The following is a 24,757-nucleotide window of genomic DNA, read 5'->3' as shown; positions in this document are numbered from 1 at the left end:
AGAGGGGGTGTGCCAGTATTTCTGCCAGAAAGAAATGTTTGGGTATGGCGGTATGGAATTGAATGCAACCATAGTCAACAGGGTGTGTGGGGGGAGCTCCCTCAAAAAGAAAATGGGTTAAGTTTAGGCTTAGGGTTAAAAAAATCATACTGTAATGATAAGAGTAATTAATTTTGTCAAAAGGTTAACTTAAAAAAAAAACAATCTGCCAAAAAATATGGGTGCGGCGCCATACCCGTGTTACCCTCTGGGAGAAACCCTCGGTGGGGACCTGCCCCTTGCCGCTTGCCCCTTGCTAGTCCCCAACCTAATATTTATCTCACCTATCCTTCTCCAGTTCAGAATATCACCTATGAATATGAATAATGTTATTTAAACAGCTTTCAAGAAATCTTTGTAATTTCAGTTTGTGTATCAGTATTATTCTGTACTGAAAATAGGGGGCGGGACGTAGCCCAGTGGTAAAGCGTCCACTCGATGCGCGGTCGTTCTGGGATCGATCCCCGTCAGTGGACCCATTAGGCTATTTCTCGATCCAGCCAGTGCACCATGATTGGTATATCAAAGGTCGTGGTATGTACTACCCTGTCTGGGATGGTGCATATAAAAGATCCTTTGCTGCTAATCAAAAAGAGTAGCCCATGAAGTGGCGACAGCGGGTTTCCTCTCAATATTTGTGTGGTCCTTAAAGGGACATACCCTAGTTTTAGCCCATGAAAATGCACACTAAGTTTAGTAAATATACAAACCTGCAACACATTTGGATAAAGTTACAACTGAGTGAAATATGAGTTTGTGACTTTAAAATGGTGAAACACCCTCTAAAAATAGACTAAAACTCGACTCCGTAATAGTTACTTCTCAGACGCACGTGCGTTTTTAAACATATGAGAAATGCATTTTGCGATATTAAAAACACCAGAATCACCAAAAACATTTCGAATGTATGGAAATGCATAATATAAACAATAAAATCTAAGTAAAGTATGATTTCAGTAACGGCTCTAATAGTCAAAAATATGCCTTAGTGTTTAAAAACTAGAGTATGTCCCTTTAACCATATGTCCGACGCCATATAACCGTAAATAAGTGCGAGTGAGTGCATCGTTAAATAAAACATTTCCTTCCCTGTACTGATAACGGTTACGCAACAATAACAAAACAATGATTATTCTCCGATAACAAATCATAGTTTTATCTTTTTATCATATCATTGCACCAAACTTTGACTTGTGTACCCGATCTTTCCATCTATAATTATGATTGTGTCTTAGTCAAACGAGGCGGATTTGTATTTTAGCAAAAGCAATATGGCATCATTATCCACCAAAGTTGTGGTCATCGGCGGAGGAATCAGTGGTAATGTACTAAACTAACTATAACAGTAAAATGGGACGGTGTGTGTGTGGGGGGGGGGGGGGGGGGGGGTATTCAGGCATATAAGCGTATGGGCTCCCATTTTTTACCGGGGGGGGGGGCGCGGGGAGGCAGGCTGACTTTTGCCCGAATTAAATAAAATGCCCGAATTTAGATAACATTTATTCATATTAGTATCACTGCTAAACAGCTACACAGGGTTAGAAACGAATAACTACTCATTTTTATATGAATCACAACTAATTTTGCAGGTAGAATGATGGAAATACATGGTAAAAGGGTTTAGGTAAGCACATTTTTCCCAAATAAATATTATCCTTTTTGCCCGAATTTGAGGATTTGCGCCCCCCCCCCCCGTCTCGTACGCTTGTGGTACTAAACTAAATATAACTGCAGGCCCGTACGCGGGGGGGGGGGGGGGTGCGAGGGGTGAGTACGCACCCCCACCCCCCCCCCCCATAGTCTGCCGAGGTCCGTCAAATTTACTTCCCAGAATGCGGGAAAATGCATCTCCTGCATTCTAGATTTTAAAAAAATTGGGGGGGGGGCATGCCCCCAGGCACCCCTAGCAACTAGGTCGATTACGCCCCGCCCCCCTCCCCCCCCCCTATAAATTTTTGCGTACGGGTCTGTAACTGTAAAATGGGCGAGACATGGGAGTATTCAGTTGTGGAAGGAAGATATTTTTTTTGAAGTAATAATTTAGGCTTATACTAGTTATAGGGTTAAGGACTGCACGTGGCCGCCACTCCTTGGGTTGCTATTACGGGATTTATTAGCAGTAACTCGACTTGTATATCAAAGTTCGTGGTATGTGCTATCCTGTCGGTGGGATGGTGCATATAAAAGATCCCTTGCTGCATTACAAAAAAATGTATCGGGTTAATTAATCAATGTGCTCCAGTGGTGTCGTTAAACAAAACAAACTTTATTAGCAGCAAGGGGTCTTTTAGAAGCACTATCCCACAGATGGGATAGTACATACTACGACCCCAATTACACCAGTTGCGGAGCAGTGGCTAGAACGAGAAATAGCCCAATGCTTTTTCCGATCCTAGATCGTTCGCCCATCAGGCTAGCGCGCTACCACTGGGTTAATTTACGCACCGTCTCCGCGTGGAAAGGAAACCTTTGTAGTAGGATTTTGCTTTAAGGACCTGCACGAAGCGATCTTAGTGCCAAAATCACTTTAAGTGCCTATATAACTTATTCTTTTAATACCCAGGGAATAAAACCCTATTTTGTTTTCGAAAAATGGACCCTACGTGCTCTAAAAGGTTTGCAAACCTATATATATATATATATATATATATATATATATATATATATATATATATATATATATATATATATATATGATCACAACATAGGTGGACAACCTTGCCACAAGCAACTGGGAATTTGTAGATCGCTGTTAAATATGATTAATTTCATTTGAACTTTGTCCAAGGAATCCGATGGTGCAAACCGAATATTTTTAAAATGTGCACAACATGACCTCCCCCCCACCCCACACACACACACACACACCGCCCCCGATTATTTGTTAGGGGGTCAGCATAGCACCTCACTTGTATTTAGATTTATACTTCTGATGGTCGATATTTATATTTTCTGTATCGATTTATATCAATTTAAGGATGGCCAAATTCATCAAATAATTTTCAATGAATTTAGAAAATGTTTTTGGTTTTTACCTTCACTTTTTTCTTTCAAACTTGGTAATGGAAAAAAAAGAAGGTTAAACAAGATATACGCTACCACTAGCAGTTGTTTAAGGAACTCCTAAGATCAACTTTACATGCAATGCCCCTAATCCAGCTCCTAATGAATACACACCTTCTTTTTCACCTTGACAACAGACTCGGATTGTTCTAGCAATATGGAAGGTGAGAATGTTTCTCTAGAAATTGTCTTTTAAAGTCTGAACTAGGAACAGGTAGGCGTCAGATAAACTTGATAAAGTAGTATAAACAATGAAGGACTAAAATTGACACCGGCACAGCCTGGAGGAATGGAGGACACATGGATGCACTCATCAATGAAATGAGGATCTCCCAAATATGGTCGGCTTGAAACAGGCAGGATTCCTTGAAACACTTTACCAGATCCTATTATGATTTTGTTTTCTGCCAAAACCTTGATCAAAACATGAGTTACTTTTATGTAGAGATGAGAAATATTCAAAAGCTCTGAATCCCTGCTGTTTATTAATTATTAATGACTTTTGATTCGTTTCAACTCATTTTTGTGCTTATATCCAATTAAGGTTCAAGCACGCTGTCATGGGCACACACCTCAGCTATCTGAGCACAGTGGGCTAGTTGTTAGTTGATTAGTGGTTAGTGAGAGAGAAGAGGATGTAGTAGCTTTACACCTACCTATTGAGCCCTTAAGAACTCGCTCTGGTTTGGAGCCGGTACCGAGCTGCGAACTCTGTACCTACCAGCCTGTAGTCCGATGGCTTAACCACTACGCCACCGATACCAGTATGACTTTTGAATGAAAGGTTCCAATGGGTCTCTGAGTGGTGAAAAGCACACTAAAGTACCAGTGGATCATATCATGGAAGTAGGCTACCCATCAACAGATTCTCCTAGAAGGCCGGTGGTATGTCGAGTTTATGTTACTGTGCTCGGAGAGTGTTAATTTCCAGAAATACTGTATTTCAACACCTGAAATTACAACTTTTTTTTCGTGTGAGCAAAGTTAAAGTTTGTTTTGCTTAACGTAACACTGATTAATTAATCATCGGCTATGGGATGTCAAACATTTGGTAATTCTGATACGTAGTCATCAGTGGAAATCCGCTATATTTTTCCAGTAGCAACAAGGGATCTTTTATAAGCACTTTTCCACAGACAGGATAGCACATACCTCGGCCTTTGACCAGTTGTGGTGTACTGGTTGGAACGGGAAAAAATCTAATCAGCTGATTGAGTCCACCGAGGTGGTTCGATCAAGCGACGCAAGGACCTCAACCTCGATCATTGAACTGACAGTGCACCCCCACCCCCCACCCCCACCCCCCCACGCCCACCCCCCATACACTCACACATACACTTTCAAATACACTCATTTGGGGTCATGTTGGTCAGTATGAAAGATTTATGGTCCTGGGAAGACTCAACGCCAGTGATTGGTGGGAGGATTCATGAGTTTGTTATAACCGTACTTTTGACTTGGATTGTGCAGATATACGGTTTTGAAAGGTTAATGGTTTCGTCTTCCAGATTCCTCTAAGCATTCGCTGCACCAAGTGTTTAAATAACCATGCGTAAGATACGAAATTACCATACTGTCATTTAAAACATTCCTCCGTGTTCCATTGACTGTACCTTCGCCCAGATGGTAAGTTGAGTTAGGTGCAATAGATGTGTATAATTCGACAATTTCCAGGTCTGTCTGTTGACTACACCTTCGCCCGGATGGTAAGTTGAGTCCAGTAGTTGTATATTTTTATAATTTCCAGGTTTGTCTGTTGACTATACCTTAGCCCAGATGGTAAGTTGAGTCCAGTAGTTGTGTATTTGTTAATATCCAGGTTTGTCTGTTGACTATACATTCGCCCGGATGGTAAGTTGAGTCCAGTAGTTGTGTATTTTTGTAATTTCCAGGTATGTCTGTTGACTATACCTTCGCCCGGATGGTAAGTTGAGTCCAATAGTTGTGTATTTGTTAATATCCAGGTTTATCTGTCGACTATACCTTCACCCGGATGGTAAGTTGAGTCCAATAGTTGTGTAGTTTTATAATTTCCAGGTTTGTCTGTTGACTATACCTTCGCCCGGATGGTAAGTCGAGTCCAATAGTTGTGTATTTTTGTCATTTCCAGGTTTGTCTGTTGACTATACCTTCGCCCGGATGGTAAGTCGAGTCCAATAGTTGTGTATTTTTGTCATTTCCAGGTTTGTCTGTTGACTATACCTTCGCCCGGATGGTAAGTTGAGTCCAATAGTTGTGTATTTTTACCATTTCCAGGTTTGTCTGCTGCTCGGGTTCTTCAGGACGCTGGTGTGGATGTTGTTGTTCTCGAGGCCCAGGACAGAGTCGGTGGTCGAACTCACACCATTCAGGTGAGTAATATGTTGAGTCATGGAACTCACACTATTCATGTGAGTAATATGTTGAGTAATGGAGCTCACACCATTCAGGTGAGTAATCTGTTGAGTCATGGAACTCACACCATTCAGATGAGCAATCAATTGAGTCATTGAACTTAAAGCATTCAGGTGAGCAATCTGTTGAGTAATCTAACTCACACCATGCAGGTGAACAATCTGCTGAGTAATAGAACTAACACCATTCGGGTGAGTAATCTGTTGAGTCATCGAACTCGCACCATTCAGGTGAGCAATCTGTAGTCATCGAACTCACATCATTCAGGTGAGTAATCTGTTTTTTCATCAAACTCACGCTATTCAGGTAATATTTGATAGGAATACAGTCGCAGACGATCTGCAAAAGATTTGTTAGCAGACCATCTGCATCCAAGTTCCCATAAAACAGAAAACGAAATTTGGTCTGCGTCTGTCGACGGAAAATTACAGATTTTATGGCACCCTGACTTAAGCTGGTGACCGAGCTAATGCGACGTAGAGTACAATATTTGTTTTATTTGATGAGCACTACGGAGGTTATAGTGTTTAAATGTGTGTGTGTGTGTGTGTGTGTGTGTGTGTGTGTGTGTGTGTGTGTGTGTGTGTGTGTGTGTGTGTATATATATATATATATATATATATATATATATATATATATATATACTTCCGCTAACTTTGCTTGAACATAACTTGATGAAAACAAACCGGGGGAATAATTGTTATATATGCGTTTAAAGAGTGTTCCATGATGCATCGTTTGGTGCAAAAATCATGGACATAGGTTAAGAGAAACTGGGAGAAATTTTGACCAAGTGTGGGAGGGGTTAAAAAGAAAACCACCCACTTAATAACGGGTATGACGACCTCTTGAATTGACGACCACTGCAGTGCATTGCAGGCGCATAGAATTGACTAAAGTGTTGCTTTCTGCCTGTGGAATATTGTTCCATTCCTGAATGAGCGCTTGACGAAGTTCGTTGACGTTAGCAGGTGGGTTGGGACGACGCCTCAGTCGTCTGTCCAGACTATCCCAGACATGCTCGATGGGGTTGAGATCAGGACTTTTAGCGGGCCAGTCATCAATGAAATCAATGTTATTTGTCCTAAGAAAATTTACAGCGTCTCTAGCTGTATGAGAGGTGGCATTATCATTCTGAAAAATCGAGATGTTGGCGTTGTTATGGAACAGAGGAATGACGTGATGAGCGAGAATGTCATCGCGGTAACGTTGAGCATTTAAATTGCCATCAATGACGACTAGTGGTGAACGATAACCATGGGCAATGGCTGCCCAGACCATGACACAACCCCCACCCCCGAAACGATCTCGTTCAAGAACACAAGAGTCAGCATAGCGTTCATTTCACCTACGGTAGACGCGCACCCTGCCATCACCACGTTATAAAGAAAATCTGGATTCATTCGAAAAAAGAACGGTATTCCAGCATCGCCGTATCCAACGAGTGTGTACACGTGCCCAATTAAGACGATTTAGACGAGGACGTTGCGTTAAAACGCATCCGACGGCAGGACGTCGTGCATGTAAACCGTTCTCCCGCAGACGATTACGAACAGTTTGCCCACTGATTCGGTTATTATGAAGCCCAGGTGTGTTAGCAGCAGTAGCAGTGGCAGTTTGGAATCGATTGCGCAAATGCGTGTTCATGATATAGCGGTCTTGACCACGCGTTGTAACACGCGGACGTCCACGACGTGGCAAGTCGTTGGTGCTTCCTGTCGTTCGAAATCTTACGCGAAGATTTCGTATCGCTCGATTAGAACTCCCAACATGCCTTGCAACGTCTTCTGTCGACATGCCAGCATCAAGCATGCCAATCGGCCGTTCGCGTACATTATTGGGTATTCTTGGCATACTAAAAATGCTACAATGTAAAAAAAAACGTTAATTTTTTTTACACATTTTGAAGCGTTTTCGTTCACTTGACAACAATGTCAGTAAGACAAGTAAAACAAATTGACCGAATACTACACGGGACATGTCAAACCATGCATGCACGTGGAAATTGAATTTAACGTTGTCGACGATTAACAGTGCAAAAATAATCGATAAAATTCATGAATCCTGATAATACAGCTCAAGGCTAATACTATCTATATAATTTCATTACACAATGAATTCTTTAACACAACAATACTATATGTACAAATAGGAAGTTTCTTTTTTTGTTCAATATATATATATATATATATATATAGTCTATAGTATAGACGTAGTCCATTATATATATATATATTTCAGAGCATCCACATTTTAGAGGCATTGGAAGATGCCGTCAATACGAGCGGCCACTATTAGTTCGCTTTTCAACTAATAATCAGTGTATGTGTGGGTAGGTTGGGGTGGGGGTGGGGCGATGTAAACCTTCAGGTATTGGGAGACAGTGACCCTGGCCTCCCCTCATCCAACGCGTGTGCATTTTCAGAGATAATCCCCCACCCTCATAATAGACCGACTTCAGAATGAGATCCCTTACGCCTTTATAGACGTAGTATTTTAGCTCGAGTCACCTCCAGCACTGCTCCTTATTGATATTGATCCACATGTCATTATCAGTAAGAGATAGGGCTGGAGGTGACTTGAGCTAGCAATAGGTCTGTGTTTGACATCAAACTGTCTGTAGATTAAACTGTGCGCTGGAATGTCCTGAAACAAATATATCTTTTCTGTCAAATAGTAATAAAGTGCATGTATGTTGTATAAAATTAATCTGTATTATGTTTAATTTAGGATGCATCGCATGGTTCAGTCGATCTTGGTGGGGCCTATTTCGGTTCCGGACAGAATCGCGTGTTTCGACTGGCCAAAGAGCTGGGGCTGGAATTCTACAATGTTAACGAGAAAGAGAAGACGGTGCTTAGTTTACAGGTATGTGGAGTACGTATACTTTAAACCACCCATCCATCCATTCATCCATCCATCCATCCATTATTCATATATCATCCATCCATCCATCCGTCCATCCATCCATCCATCCGTCCATTATTCATATATCATCCATCCATTCATTCATCCATTCATCCTTTATTCATATATCATCCATCCATCCATCCATCCCATCTCATCCCATCCAACCACCCAAAAATCCATCCATCCATTCATCCACCCATCCATCCATCCATCCATCCACCCATACATCCGTCTATCCATCCATCCATCCATCCACCCATACATCCATCTATCCATCCATCCATCCATCCATCCACCCATCCATCCATCCATCCATCCATCCATCCATCCATCCAATGCCAAGTGGGACGTAACACTTTTGACGTCACACGATGACGTCATCAATTTGCACACTACAACCGTACAGGGACGTCAACGAAACGAGATGAGTGATATAAATTAAGATCGATTATGGGTAATAAATAGGATATTAAACTCGCTACCATTCCATATCATGTTTATGTCCCTCGTGAAATAATTTTCATTGTGCTAAAGCTCGTGACAACTGAAAATTATTTCACTCGGGACATAAACATGATACGAAATGGAAGCTCGTTTAATATCCTATAAGTATCAACTGGACTGTACTGGACAATTTGTGATACTCGTACTGGACAATTTGTGATACTCATACTGGACAATCTGTGTCATTTTGTCATGTGTTTTGTTGTAGGGCTCATGGAGTTCCTACTCCGGGTCTGTTCCGCCACTGGGAAACCCTATAGCTCTTCTGGACCTAAACAATGTGATGCGCACATTGGACAAAATGGCATTGCAGGTTAGTGTGTTTCATTGTCTCTGGCGGCGGCGAGATTTAGGCGCCAGTCTGATTAAAATTAGCTCCACTGGTTAATAACTATATATTACCAGTAGACCTAGAGCTGATTTCAGTCAGATTGGAATTAGCGTTTGTCTGAGTGCTTCGGTAGTAGGATCGAATATTCTCGGAGGATCCGTTGGATTTTGCCCAGTTCCAAACAGTGCCCTGCGACTAGTATATCAACGGTTATGGTATGTGCTGTCCTGTCTGTGGGAAAGTGCATATAGATGACCCTTTGCTACTAATGGTATAAAAGTAGTAGGTTTTTTCCTTAAGATTAATGGACGGTTTGCTTTGAAGATTACCAAATGTTTGACATCCAGAAACCCATTGATTAATACATATGCTTTCGTGGTGTCATTAAACAAAACAAACATTAAATTCCTTATCTTTATTAGATACACTCTTGTACTATTATATACTTTATCAAACTAAATAATGTGTACTCTGTATATGAAAATATATTAGCTTGAGTTGCAAATGACGACTTTGACATGTCATTCCAAATGGTACCAAATACTACAAGCAATTGATTTTTAGTTATTAGTGATATTGATTGAATTTTTAAATTATGTAACAAAATCATCCAAGGGCCCGTGTTTATAAAGCTTAAGAGTCAAAACCTAAATATCTAGTGTCGTCACACGCATGGCTAATAATATTATAATACTATAACAGATAATATTATACGAGCGTGTGTGTCGTGCTGATATTACGAAACGAGTGTCAGAGTTTTTGTATTGCCCGAACGGGAGCGAGGGTAATACATAAATCCTGACACACGTTTAGTAAAATCAGTACAACACACACGCGAGTGTAATAATTTATTTATTTTCCATATTATTATTGTTATTTTTAAAAATAAATAACAAGGGCCGTCTCAAAATATTACAACCACAACTAGAAGGAAACTGCATCATAGTTCACCTGCACAGTCTGAGCTAGCATTGGGTAAGCAACGTCTTGTTATGTCATAACACTTGTTATTACACGTCGTGTGCTTCGTATGATGTTTTATTGACTCAGTTATGTTGAACCATGTGGATAATAAAATCTATTAGAGTCTTGAGTCTAGACTCAATGTTTTATAAGCACCAGGCCTGAGTATGAATTTTTTTTTAAATCTTGTACAGGGCAAGCGTCAAAATAACCATTATACATCAAAATAGCTATAGTTAAAAATGTTCTCAAGGCTTGTGCTTAAAAGACCTTAGACTGAAAATACTAATAAAATCTGAGACTGACACCATGGCAGCGCCACATAAATTGTATGCGCTTAGTTTGTTATGTTTTATAAGCACGTTCAGGGGCGTAGCGTGAGCTGGTCCTGGGGAGTGGGTGTTAGAATATGAACCAAGTGGACCTATTCTATTTTGTTTTTGTACCACCAGAAACTCCATATGTATAAACCTGTATGTTTTAGTTCTGAAAGCGGACCCCATTTGCTTCAGCGGGGGAGGGGGGGGGGGGGGTCGTTCGAACCCCCCCCCCCCCCCCCCCCCCCCCCAGCCTACGCCCCTGACGTTAAACAATATTGCTTTCCTTTCCTGTAACAGGTTCCTATAGATTCACCGTGGAAAGCGAAGCAGGCCTTACAGTGGGATTCCATGAGCGTCAAGGAATTTGTTCATTCAATAGCATGGACAAGGTTATAGTTTAACTTTTTAAAGAACAGTATTTTGGTCTTTATGTTATGTGGACTCAAGTTTAAAATTAGAAAATAATAGTATGGTACACGTTATCTCCTTTAATGGTTTTAATTCTAAAGGTTATAACAAATTCAATATACTTTTGATTTGAAGATTCAATATTTTTAATTTGAAGATTCAATGCTATTAATTTGAAGATTCAGTGTTATTGATTTCAAGATTTAATGCTTTAATTTGAAGATTGAATACATTGATTAGAAGATTTAGTATTTTGATTTGAGATACAATATTTTGATTTGAAGATTCAATACTTTGATTTGAAATTTCAATGCTTTTCATTTCAAGATTCGATACTTTGATTTGAAGATTTGATACTTTGATTTGAATATTCAATACTTTGATTTGAGAGAGAGAGAGAGAGAGAGAGAGAGAGAGAGAGAGAGAGAGAGAGAGAGAGAGAGAGAGAGAGAGAGAGAGAGAGAGAGAGAGAGACTTTAAAATGCCTCGATACCACTTTCGGGCATGTCCATCCCGGGCCCGGCCACTGGATAGCCAGTGGTCTGGTCCGGGACCGAGTTTGATTTGAAAATGCAATTGAATCAGGGCAAATTAGGGCTTTGGCCTAAGATCTATTTTCAAAGACTAATACTATGATCACATAAAATGTGACTAAAGCCACGTCTAAAGCCAGTTGTTTAACGTCATCTTAAAAGTAAATTGGTTTATCAGCAACTATTTTTATTTTTAGTTAATTATACTTATATTTTATGAAAAGAACAAAATTGTATTGCTATTATTATTATTATTATTATTATTAAGAGACATTCCTGAGTTTGCTGCAATTTTTAAGATGTCATCGACTAACAGATACTTTTTAACGATTGTAATTACATATCAAATATATTTTTCTGCATAAAATATTAGTGGCTGTATATTAAACGTGTTATTTTATTTCCTAAAATATAATTTCTTTCGTACGTACGAAATTATTTGAAGACAAAATCCAGATTGGGCTTCTTACAAATATTAAGACGACGAGAAACACATTGAATATACAGACACTGATATTCTAAACCAGAAAATATATTTAATATGTAAGTTTAATCGTAGAAATATGTTATTAGTCGGAAACATCTTACAATGCAGCAAACTCAGGAATGCCCCTTTATTATTATTATTATTATTATTATTATTACTATTATTATTATCAGAGAGACAGTGGAGTTGATTCAAGTATATGTGAGAGATATATTTGCAGCAGAAATGCACGAAGTTTCTTTATTGTGTTTTTTGTGGACTATCCATTCTGGTCATGGCATCACTCGACTAACCACAATTACTGATGGAGCTCAGGTACATTAATAGAGATTATTATACAAGCTTTTGTGTTGTACTGATTTTACGAAACGAGTGTCAGGATTTTTTTTATTGCCCGAGCGAGAGCGAGGGTAATACATGAATTCTGACACGAGTTTCGTAAAATCAGTACGACTCGCACGCGAGTGTAATAATTTCTTTATTATCCATATTATTATTGTTGTTTTCTTTATGAATAACATGACCCAACTCAAAATGTTTCAGCCACAACATGACGTCATATTTCAAATGCACAGTCTGAGCTATAGAACTGGGGAAGCAACATCATGTTATGAGGTCGCTTCCCAAAATTACGTCATTACACTTGTTATTACACGTGTGCTTCGTGTGATTATTATTAACTCGGTTATGTTGAACCATATGGATAATAAACATGTTTACACCACAGTCATGACGAATAAAAAACAGTATAATAGTAAGATCCAATCAAATAATCGCTTACAGCCAGGTGGATCATATTCCCTGAATAGTACCAGAAGGTACTGAAAGCCTTCTATGTAATAAATTGCAATCATTATGCGATCTCAATATTATGCTGAATATTTTGTTTGGTTCTTCAAGTTTAAATCTGTACGTATTGAACATTAATACAGTTTATAATGTTCTAGGAGAAGAAAATGTTTGGTGGAAGTCAGCAGATGTCTGAGGGAATGGCGCGTCTCCTTGGTGACGCTGTGCATCTGAACAGTGCCGTTGTGAACGTCACCGAGACAGACACTGGTGTTGTCGTCTCAGACTCTAATAACACAAACTACGAGGTATTACTATACAAAGGCCATTCACTGATAAACTGTCAGGGAATATCGCGCAACCCTAGGTTACACACCAGCAATAATTACTCCATTCCAGTTCAAAACAACTTCTATGTCAGAATACATTCTGTGAAAAATATAACAACACCAAGAGCGTAACGTGCTACTAGTTTTAGGGAGTTCTCTCACTTAAAGGGACATTCCTGAGTTTGCTGCAATTTTTAAGATGTTATCAACTAACAGAGATTTTTAACGACTGTAATTGCATATCAAATATATTTTCCTACATAAAATATTAGTGGCTGTATATTAAACGTATTTCTGATCGTTCTAATATCTGTACTAGTTTAAATTTCATTTTATTTTCTAATATATGTTGTTTTCGTACGTACGAAATTATTTCAAGACAAAATCCGGTTTGGGCTACTTACAAATATTAAGACGACCAGAACCACATTGAACATACAGACACTGATATTCTAAACAAGAAAATATGTTTAATATGTAATTTTAATCGTAGAACTATTTTATTAGTCGGAAACATCTTACAATGCAGTAAACTCAGGAATGTCCCTTTAACAACTACCGTGCAAAAACAAATCAACGTAGGTTGCCTACGAAAAGTTTCAGTTAGCCACCCTCATGCCAGAACACCCCATCATGTTGCTGTGATGCATTTGGCAGAATGCGTCTTGCACAGTTGGTATTAAATATTACAAGTGATTTCAAACCAGTAGAGTATTTAAATACTACTACAGGGGTCAAACTACTTGTAATCATCAAAGAAAGATTTCAAAAGGCTTTTCAGAATTTTGTGTTATTTTTATGAGGCATTATTAGATGGTATTGCGCCTTTGTCTTCCTCCTACATAGCCCCCCGTGTCTCTCTCTCTATCTCTCTCTCTGTTTATATTTCTCTCTCTCTCCCTCTCTCTCTCTCTCTCTCTCTCTCTCTCTCTCTCTCTCTCTCTGTTTATATTTCTCTCTCTCTCTCTCTGTTTATATTTCTCTCTCTCCCTCTCTCTCTTTCTCTCTCTGTTTCTCTCTCTCTCTCTCTCTCTCTCTCTCTCTCTCTCTCTCTGTTTATATTTCTCTCTCCCTCTCTCTCTCTCTGTGTTTATATTTCTCTGTCTCTCCCTCCCTCTCTCTCTCTCTGTTTATATCTTTTCTCTCTCTCTCTCTCTCTCTCTCTCTCTCTCTCTCTCTCTCTCTCTCTCTCTGCTTCTTTCTCTGATTCATCAGTTAATTTCTACAAACTGTTTCAGTGTGACTTCGTGGTGAGTGCTGTCCCGTTGGCTCTTCTCAACAGAATAAGCTTCAAACCTCCAATACCAGGCCTCAAACTACAACTAATTCAAAGAATACCTATGGGATCAGTAATCAAGGCTAACATATATTACGAAACAGCATTTTGGAAAGATCTAGGTAAGAGATATTCAATACACAATCATACACTAACATTAATACACATAAAGCTATACTGTACAGCAAAAGAAATGTGAATAGTTTGGTGTACATATTATATTATTTTTCATGATACAATTAAATTGGTATGTAGACTGTTAAAATGAGCCAAAAATGCTCAATAGATACTGAACATTTTAAAATACATGATACGCCATCAACAAATTTAATGGCCTGCAAATTCCATTCCAGTTCAACAAACAAACAAACAAACACTCCCCAAAACAAAATCCCCAAAACAACAACAAAACAAAACAATAAAAAAGACAAAAAAAAGACACAAAATTGATTGACTGATTGATTGATTGATTGATTGGTTGGTTGGTTGACGGGCAAGCTTGCTGGATAACTGGCTGGCTGGCTGGTTGCTTGGTAGGTTGGCTGGTTGGCTGGCTGACGGGCAAGCTTGCTGGATAACTGGTTGGCTGGCTGGCTGGTTGCTTGGTAGGTTGGCTGGTTGGTTGGTTGGTTGGCTGGCTGGCGGGTAAGCTTGCTGAATAACCGGCTGGCTGGCTGGCTGGCTGGTTGCTTGGTAGGTTGGCTGGTTGGTTGGTTGGTTGGTTGGTTGGCTGGCTGGCGTGCAAGCTTGCTGGATAACTGGCTGGTTGGCTGGTTGCTTGGTAGGTTGGCTGATTGGTTGGTTGGTTGGCTGGCTGGCGGGCAAGCTTGCTGGATAACTGGCTAGCTGGTTGTTTGGTAGGTTGGTTGGTTGGTTGGTTGGTTGATTGATTGATTGATTGATTGATTGATTGATTGATTAAAGTTGTAGGTGTAAACTCTCACCCTGCTTGCAGGTTTCTGTGGCAGTGTTATATCTGACAACGGGCCTGTGGGTTACTGCGTGGACGACACGAAACCGGACGGGTCACACCCATCACTGATGACTTTCATACTGGCAGACAAGAGTAGAGACATGGCGAGCCTCACACCTGAACAACGGTACGTGTGAGTTAACAGGGACATACCTACCGGTAGTCTGAAATAAGGGGCGGGGCAGTGAAAAACAACCTGGGTGTATAACAGTTCTATAAACTAATTAATTAATGGCAGACAAGAGTAAAGACATGGCTAACCTCACCTCTGAACAATGGTACGTGTGAGGGTCATTTTCCCGGTGTGAAATTGTTTACTTGTTATTGGGTTGGGGTTTTGGATTTTTTTTTTTTTTTTTTTGGGGGGGGGGGGGGGGGGTCTTCTTCTTTTTTTTAGGGGAGGGGGTGTTGTGTTTTGGATTTTTTTTTTTTTTTTTGATGGGTATTTTTTTTGGGGGGGGGGTTCCTTTGGTGGATTTTCACTCCAGTAATCCAGTAAGTAGACATTTGAAAAAAAAATCTATTCTATGATTATCAATAACTGTGTTTCCATATGATCGGTATGATGTGTGGTAACCGCGCAGTTAAAATCAGTCTGCTCTGCGCACACTGAAATGAGGTGATAGTGATAATGATGGCAAAGTATCAGGGCATAGTAATATATGATTTTCTCCAGCTAGACAAAAAGTAGCTCGAGTCACACACACATACACACACACACACACACACACAGAGAGAGAGAGAGAGAGAGAGAGAGAGAGAGAGAGAGAGAGAGAGAGAGAGAGAGAGAGAGAGAGAGAGAGAGACAGCTCTCCCCTTATTGATACTGATATTTAAAGGAAGACTAGAGATATCTTTATGTACTGCTTTGGCAGTCGTCAATAACCAAATGGTCGCAACCTACTGTGTCTAAAATACACAGTTTTCCCCTAAATCTGATGCCACAGACCTTTAGTTTGATTATTCTCGAGTCCAGTCATGACATTAAACCGAGTGTTTTATTAGAACTTCTTCTTTTTCTTCTTCTTCTTCTTCTTCGTCGTCGTCTTCTTCTTCTCTTTCCCAAACTGCACCAATAGTCCAGTCTGTAGTATGTAATGAGCTGTCTTTTCCAGTTATCCTCTGTCACCATAGAACTTGGTGTGTAAGGAAGTCTCTTTCCCAAACTACACCTGTAGTCCAGTCTGTAGGATGAAATGAGCTGTCTTTTCCAGTTCTTCTCTGTCACCATAGAACTTGGTAGGGAAGTCTCTTTCCCAAACTACACCTGTAGTCCAGTATATAGTATGAAATGAGCTGTCTTTTCCAGTTCTCTGTCACAATAGAGCTTGGTGTTTAACGATGTATCTTTCCCAAACTACACCTGTAGTCCAGTATGTAGTATGAAATGAGCTGTCTTTTCCAATTCTGTCACAATAGAGCTTGCTGTGTAGGGAAGTCTCTTTCCAAAAACTACACCAATAATCTAGTCTGTAGGATGAAATCAGCTATCTTTTCCAGTTCTCCTCTGTCACAATAGAGCTTGGTGTGTAGGGAAGTCTCTTTCCCAAACTACACCAATAGTCCAGTATGTAGTATGAAATGAGCTGTCTTTTCCAGTTCTCTGTCACAATAGAGATTGGTGTGTTAGGACGTCTCTTTCCCAAACTACACCTGTAGTCCAGTCTGTAGTATGAAATGAGCTGTCTTTTCCAGTTCTCTGTCACAATAGAGATTGGTGTGTTAGGACGTCTCTTTCCCAAACTACACCTGTAGTCCAGTCTGTAGTATGAAATGAGCTGTCTGTTCCAGTTCTCTGTCACAATAGAGCTTGCTGTGTAGGGAAGTCTCTTTCCCAACCTACACCAATAGTCCGGTCTGTCGTATGAAATGAGCCGTCTTTCCCAAACTGCACTACTTTTTATAAAGAAATGAAACACTATACAAATTAAACCCAGAGATGTGTATGCTATTTTTTGGAGCAAAAAAAAAAGTGAGATTCTCGGGGGTAGGAGGGGGCAACGGATTGTTCTTTTTAGCTTGAGCACCTCTGTAGGCTGTGCTCCGATGTTTGGTCTTTCAGACCTTAGCTGCAAATTGGTGAAAGTGTTAGATTGGACTTTATTTTAACATGTATTTGAGGGTTCCTGGGTTTTTTATTGTATGTTTGGCCGTGCAAAACTGAACTGAATATTACTGTACACGAAAATTGCTTATCATATGCACACATTTTTACTTACTTTCTTACAGAAAACAAGCATTGTGTCAACACTTTACTACACTTTTCAAGAGTGAGAAGTTTCTAGAGGTAACGTTCTTTATAGTTGAGCTACCCTAATGGTTTTGAAAAATTTTGTGATGTAGGTCTAAGAACAATGAAGTCACAGTAGCTCCTATTAAGAATTAATAAATGGATAAGTATTTCGATATTCTATCCAAGATCAGAAGCGATATCTTCTCCAGAATTTGTAACATTAATATGATATATCCCATCCAGGAAATTGATACTATATATCCTATTAACAAAGTCCAAAATTAAAGTAGCCCAATTCCTGTGTCTATACACAAACTTCAAAGTTCTATATCTGTGCGCCGTATGGTTTCTTGATAGTATATGTAATTCCGAATTTAACTACAGACTCCTTGTAATAGCTATTTCTCGCTCCAGCCAGTGCACCACTACTGGTATATCAAAGGTCGTGGTCAATGATATCCAGTCTATGGGATGGTGCATATAAAAGATCCCTTGCTGCTAATCGAAAAGAGTAGCCCATGAAGCGGTGGCAGCCGGTTTCCTCCCTCAATATCTGTGTGATCCTTAACCATATGTCCGACGCCATATAACCGTAAATAAAATGTGTTGAGTGCGTCATTAAATAAAACAGTTCCTTCCTTACAACAAGATGTACATAGAATATAAATATATACTGATAGCAGTGTTCACAGAGTAGCCTAGATTATTATGAGAAATAAATGCGCAGAGTCATCAATACATGTGTCCATTGTTGTTTAAATCTATAACCTTAGGAATAGTTTATATTTGTCTTTCGGATTTGTTTGTTTCCATTTTGCTTTTTTATTTCAGCCTATTGGTTACATTGAGAAGAACTGGATGAATGACGAATTTTCCGGTGGATGTTATGTCAGTAATTTCCCACCTGGAGTCTTGACCAAATATGGCAGGTCCGTCTTGTTACCGTCTACTTCAACTGACGCATGCATTGTGCCATTGTTTTTCTTGATCTGAACATTATATGTCGAAGTTTCAAAAAGTATACCTAAACTTACATATGGAGCTAATTTTTCGTACAGAAGCTCACGAACGTTAACACTCGAATTTGGCTTTCATCTTGCGTTCTCACATAGCTGTATCAGACGTAGATTAGGTGGGGAAAGGGAGGGCCAGGCGTGATATTAATGTTATGTAGATCAGGGGTGTTGATTAACAAGACTCCTCACTTTATACAAAGAAAAATGTATAATACCTGCCTTGGAGCCGGTGCTGTGATGCGAACCCAGAACTACTCCCTTAAGGCCAATATTGTAACTACAAAACTTCATTTTTTGTTTTTAAACAACATTTATTCAAATAAATGAAGTGGATCGGCAAACAGGCGATAAGCCTATATAAATGCCTCTCCACTACAATACTTGATAGCGAAGGACCTGCCTCAGGTATAACAGCCAGTACGACCAATCAGTAATTTGTTGGAACAATAATTATCTTTCAATCAAATACTGCAACTTCTTAATACGATGTCCTGCGTCTTTGTAGTATCAAAAATATAACGTCACACGGTCACATGACAATGTGTGCACATATTATATAACTATGTTCCTGATTAAATTTGTGTTTATCTAGATATTTTTATATGCACATGCACATAGTATACCACAACCGTTGATGTATCAAGCATGAGGTACTGGTTTGAAAGAAAAACAACCGAGGACGATGGATCCAGGTCAGGTCAGGTGAAAGGGTTTAACATGCACATTCAGAGCAAGCTGTTGTAGTGTATGCCTGCCATGGATGCAGGTGTCAAATTAGCCATCGGGCATGGCAATAGTAGTTATTTACTAGCCCAACATTGAATACCAGTAGCCATTGGAGTGGAGTTACCATAATCTAGAAGCCCTATGTACGGTAATATTTACACGGTTAACTGGAGATTTCGTTTATCCAGAGAGCTTCGTAAACCCGCTGGTCGGACACACTTCGCGGGAACCGAGACTGCTTCAGAGTGGATGGGGTACATGGAAGGAGCCATTCAAGCTGGGGAGAGAGCGGCAAGAGAAGTGAGACACATTTAACTTTTAATGTATTTTTTTAATCGGAGTTTTACACAAGCTGCCCTGGGCACAAACATTGGCTACCTGGTTTCTCTGTTCAGAACAGGATTTAATGACAGATCTCACTCCCGGCTGACGGCACGTTGGAGGGGAGTGGGGGTGGGGGTGAAGGTGGTGGTGGAGGTTGGGGGGGGGGGGGGAGACAATAAATGGTTACGTCGGGCCATACTTAATTAAAGCTACAGTGTCTGGAATATTTTTATTATTTAAGCATTTAGAATAGAAAGAAAGAAGTGTTTTATTTAACGACGCACTCAACACATTTTATTTACGGTTATATGGCGTTCAGACATATGGTTAAGGACCACACAGATTTTGAGAGGAAACCCGCTGTCGCCACTACATGGGCTACTCTTCCGATTGGCAGCAAGGGATCTTTTATTTGCGCTTCCCACAGGCAGGATAGCACAAACCATGGTCTTTGTTGAACCAGTTATGGATCACTGGTCGGTGTAAGTGGTTTACACCTACCCATTGAGCCTTGCGGAGCACTCACTCAGGGTTTGGAGTCGGTATCTGGATTAAAAAATCCCATGCCTCGACTGGGATCCGAACCCAGTACCTACCAGCCTGTAGACCGATGGCCTGCCACGACGCCACCGAGGCCGGCCATTTAGAATAGATGATCCAGTTCTATTTGGTACATAAAAGGCCCACCACATCGCTATAGTTTCGCAATGCTCGCTTATCTACATTATCTAGGTCAACTGCAAACCCAATGGCCAGCTTGTTTTTCTTCAATTAGCGGGACGCCAGTAGAACTGGGAATTTACGCGATTTGTGCAGGCGCTGAGCTTCTCACGTGATTTTGAACAAATTTAACTGTCTTGATTGAGGGGTCGTCTCACATCTCCAAAATATATTTATATCCATAGAGGTATGGTACAATACCTTTCCAGGGGTCGGTGGGGGATTTGCCTTGAAACGCTCTAGGGGTAGAGGAAGAGAGCGGTATGTTCGATATACGTAACATTTATGGAGACTATATGTTATTTCTATTCATTACTTAGACCTAAAAATGTGGTGTGTTTTTTTAATGCGCGGTCGGTCTAGGGTCGATCCCCATCTTCGGGATTGTTCCAGCCAGTGCGCCATGACTGGTATATAAAAGGCCATGGTATGTGATATCCTGTCTGTGGGATGGTGCATATAAATGATCCCTTGTTAAAAAAAATTAAAAAATTAAAATGTAGCGAGTTTCCAAGGCGCGTGTGCAGGGATTTCAGCGGGGTTGGGGATTTTAGACTGCGTTGAGCGAAGTTTATATGGGGCCATGTTTCCCCAGAAAATATATTTCAATTTTTTTTAATCTTGGTCAGGGAAGAGTTTCGACCCCCAATACCCTCCCCCCTGCACATGCGCCCGTTTCCTCTCTTAGCCTATATGTCAAAATTACCAAACATTTGACATCCAAAAGCAGATGATTATTAAATCAATATGCTCTAACACTGATGTCGTTAAACAAACCAAACTAACTTTACCCTTTCCAAACGAAATAATATTTATTTGAATTTGTCTATTTTACCACACGTAAAATTTAAAAGTGAAAACGGTCATTTTCTACTTTAGTATATTTTATTAAAAATATATACCAGGGCCGTACCCTGACCAAAATCCATGGGGGGGGGGGGGGGGGGGGGCACTAAATTTTATAAATAATTTTTAACATACTATAAAGATTAAACATTTCTATGCTATTACTGGAGATATATAAAAAAAAAAAAAGGACAAGATTCTCGGGGGGGGGGGCAGCTGCCCCCCTCCCCCCCCCCCCCCGAGGGTACGGCCCTGTATACATGATCAATGTGTTATACAAACTAAACTTTGAAAGTTCTACTAACACTTTATAAAATATTAATTCTTAAATAGGAAGGTACGATTGTCGATAGTACGTTGTCAAGATCAAAACCGGTTTTAACGAAAGAATAGTACGTATCCTCAACCAAACGTTCTTTGTACAGTGCAAGAATTCTCATTTCATTTTTTGAGACGAACCCTACAATTTCAAATCCGCAAACGCACCTGTTAACTGAAATTGACAACAGGCTGTCGTTTGTGATTTACCGAGCAATGGCCGCACAGGCGACGAATCGGGCGTATGCTTTTGACGTTCTCCGTTTATAGCGAACACACACGAATTTTTTTAAAGTGCAGTTGAACTTTTATTTCATATTTGTGCATGATATTATATGGTAACCAGACACTGTAACTTTAAGACACGCACACAATAATTAACGTCCTGCAGATTCTAAGCAAGGACTATCGCTTTTTAGTTGGCCAACACTCCCATCATGCCACTCCTTTGACTACGGGCCTGGTTAATGGTTTGTGAGTTTGGTTTATTTAACGACACCACTGGAGCACATTGATTAATTAATCATCGGCTAATGGATGTCAAACATTTGGCAATTCTGACTCGTAGTAATCAGAGGAAACCCGCTAAATGTTTTTCTAATGCAGCAAGGGATCTTTTATATGCACTTTCCCACACACAGGAAAGCACATACCACGGCCTTTTTCCAGTTGTGGTGCACTGGTTGGAATGAGAAAAAAAAACAATCAGCTGAATGGATCGACTGAGGTGGTTTGTATCCTGTGACGCAAGCACCTCGAGCGAGCACTCAACCCACTGAGCTAAATCCCGACCCTTGGCCCTGGTTTGCGAGATTGAGATGTTGGTCTAGTACGGTTTGCATTTCCTTGCTGAGCTGTTAAAATTTACTGAGAACCCAGTGCCTTCCAGTCTAGACGTACTATCAATCCACTGCTCCACGGAGGCTGGAGTGAGCGAGTACCTGAACAGAGTTAGCAATTATACGAAAAAAATGTATATCACGAATTAAAGTAAAAACTGAGTGCTACAAACATTAGTGTACGACCGCAAACACATTCAATATACAGACACTGGTATTCTAAACAAGAAAATGTATTTAGTATAAAATAGTAGTCGCCAACAAAGCTCTATTATCTCAAACATCTTACAATGGCTGCAAACTCGAGACAGTCCCTTTAAGAAAAACAGGCTTCGTAAATCCAGCCCTATATTTTACATACATTTCAGGTGTTGTACAGACTTGGTCTGATCGAAGAGACGGAGATTTGGCGGAGTGAACCAGACTGTGATGACTATCCAATGGTGAACAGCTGGATAGAAAACAGCCTGCCATCCGTAACCACGTTCTTCACCACTCTGGGCTTCGTGGCAGCTTCGGCAGCAGTGGGACTTCTTGTATACCAACATTTTTAATGAGGAACCAACACTTTTAATAAGGAAACAATATTTTTAATGAGGAAGCAATGGAGGTATTCAGGACGTTTTGTATATCAAATTTTTTTTAATGAGAAAACAATGGAGGTGTTCAGACTTCTTGTATACGAACATTTTTAATGAGGAAACAATGGAGGTGTTCTAAACCCACTGGTGTGGAGGCTACCAGGCTAAGATGGTTCGACAAAAAATATTCCAAGAATGCATACGACATGTCATTCCACCATCGGCTTACATTTTAGTCCCATACTGGTCGGTCCAACCGGATTTTAGGTATTGTCTCCGTCCTCCTGTCCGTCTGTCCCACATAAGTTTTTTTTAACTCTTGTTGGCACTGCCTCAAGATATTGCGATGAAATTTTGTATGTAGTTTTATGATGTAGAGTTACAGATCACGTTTGACTTTCATGGGGATTTACCCATTTTTGACAGAGTTAAGATCTGGGGTCTAATTCACAAAGGTCTCTTAGGCTCTGTTAGACAACAACGCATCCTCTTTTCAAGTATTTTTGCATTGCAATGCGAGATCGCAAAGTTGCGAGAGTTTAGTGAATTAGGCCCCAGATAAAATTTGACTTTCATAGGAATTTATTCAAGGGCAGTAACTCTGTCAAACGTGGAATGTATCTGACATAGTTATGGCCCTTGATCAATCGGAGATATGGACATGCTTGTTTTTAATACGATAGATGACGACACCATCTGCACATCGAATGAAGACCGTCTGCAATTTTTTCAACACTCTACAGCAATTTTAAATGATAAAATGCCCGCAGGAACCATATAAAGGAAGGAAATGATTTATTTAACGACGCACTCAACACATTTTATGTATGGTTATATGGCGTCGGACAAATGGTTAAGGACCACACAGATATTGAGACAGGAAACCCGCTGTCACCACTTCGTGGGCTACTCTTTTCGATTAACAGCAAGGGATCTTTTATATGCACAATCCCACAGACAGGATAACACATACCACGGCCTTTGATATACCAGTCGTGAACCAGGTAAAGGGGCATGTGTCCCCAACTGGAAAATCACATTTACTTGTTTGAAAACAAATGTAACAGTTCAAACTGGACATTTATTACCCAAAACATTGCTATTTTGTTTGTTTAATGGTTGTAAATTGTATTGAGCCAAACTTTATTTAACAATTTAGAATAAATCTCCATAGAACCGTATGAATGATGCTGAGAGGATGGGTCAAGGCAAATTTGGTTTACAGTATTTCCTCTAATAAGCGCCAGCCTCCAATAAGCGCAGGATCTGCGGGCGCTTATTTTAGAGGAAATACAGTAAACCAACTTTGCATTGACCCATCCTCTCAAAGAAAGAAAGAAATGTTTTATTTAACGACGCACTCAACACATTTTATTTACGGTTATATGGCGTCAGACATATGGTTAAGGACCACACAGATTTTGAGAGGAAACCCGCTGTCGCCACATAGGCTACTCTTTTACGACAGGCAGCAAGGGATCTTTTATTTGCGCTTCCCACAGGAAGGATAGCACAAACCATGGCCTTTGTTGAACCAGTTATGGATCACTGGTCGGTGCAAGTGGTTTACACCTACCCATTGAGCCTTGCGGAGCACTCACTCAGGGTTTGGAGTCGGTATCTGGATTAAAAATCCCATGCCTCGACTGGGATCCGAACCCAGTACCTACCAGCCTGTAGACCGATGGCCTGCCACGACGCCACCGAGGCCGGTCATCCTCTCAACATCATTCATACGGTTCTATGGATATTTATTCTAAATTGTTAAATAAAGAAATGATGCACCGAGTGCGAGAACCGACAATCCACATTGTTGCCATTTTGTGTAAATGACG

At 40.2% G+C, this 24,757-nt stretch overlaps 1 protein-coding gene across 1 annotated transcript; it reads left to right on the top strand.

Annotated features, from left to right (window-relative positions):
- The first annotated feature begins 1,310 nt into the window (after positions 1–1,310).
- Positions 1,311–23,762, top strand: LOC121369059 (amine oxidase [flavin-containing] B-like). Its single transcript, XM_041493926.1, has 13 exons — positions 1,311–1,359; positions 5,359–5,453; positions 8,227–8,364; positions 9,119–9,223; positions 10,822–10,913; positions 12,126–12,267; positions 12,900–13,049; positions 14,309–14,468; positions 15,302–15,446; positions 17,549–17,606; positions 18,384–18,481; positions 19,483–19,594; positions 22,710–23,762. Exons 1-13 carry the CDS (start codon positions 1,311–1,313, stop codon positions 22,893–22,895), a joined length of 1,530 nt encoding a protein of 509 aa, XP_041349860.1. The 3' UTR covers positions 22,896–23,762.
- Positions 23,763–24,757: the final 995 nt, after the last annotated feature.

This window comes from Gigantopelta aegis, chromosome 1 (assembly GCF_016097555.1).
Source record: "Gigantopelta aegis isolate Gae_Host chromosome 1, Gae_host_genome, whole genome shotgun sequence".
NCBI classification, from domain to species: domain Eukaryota; kingdom Metazoa; phylum Mollusca; class Gastropoda; order Neomphalida; family Peltospiridae; genus Gigantopelta; species Gigantopelta aegis.
The sequence above is the reverse complement of the archived record's forward strand: the minus strand, read 5'-3'. Positions and strand labels throughout refer to the sequence as shown.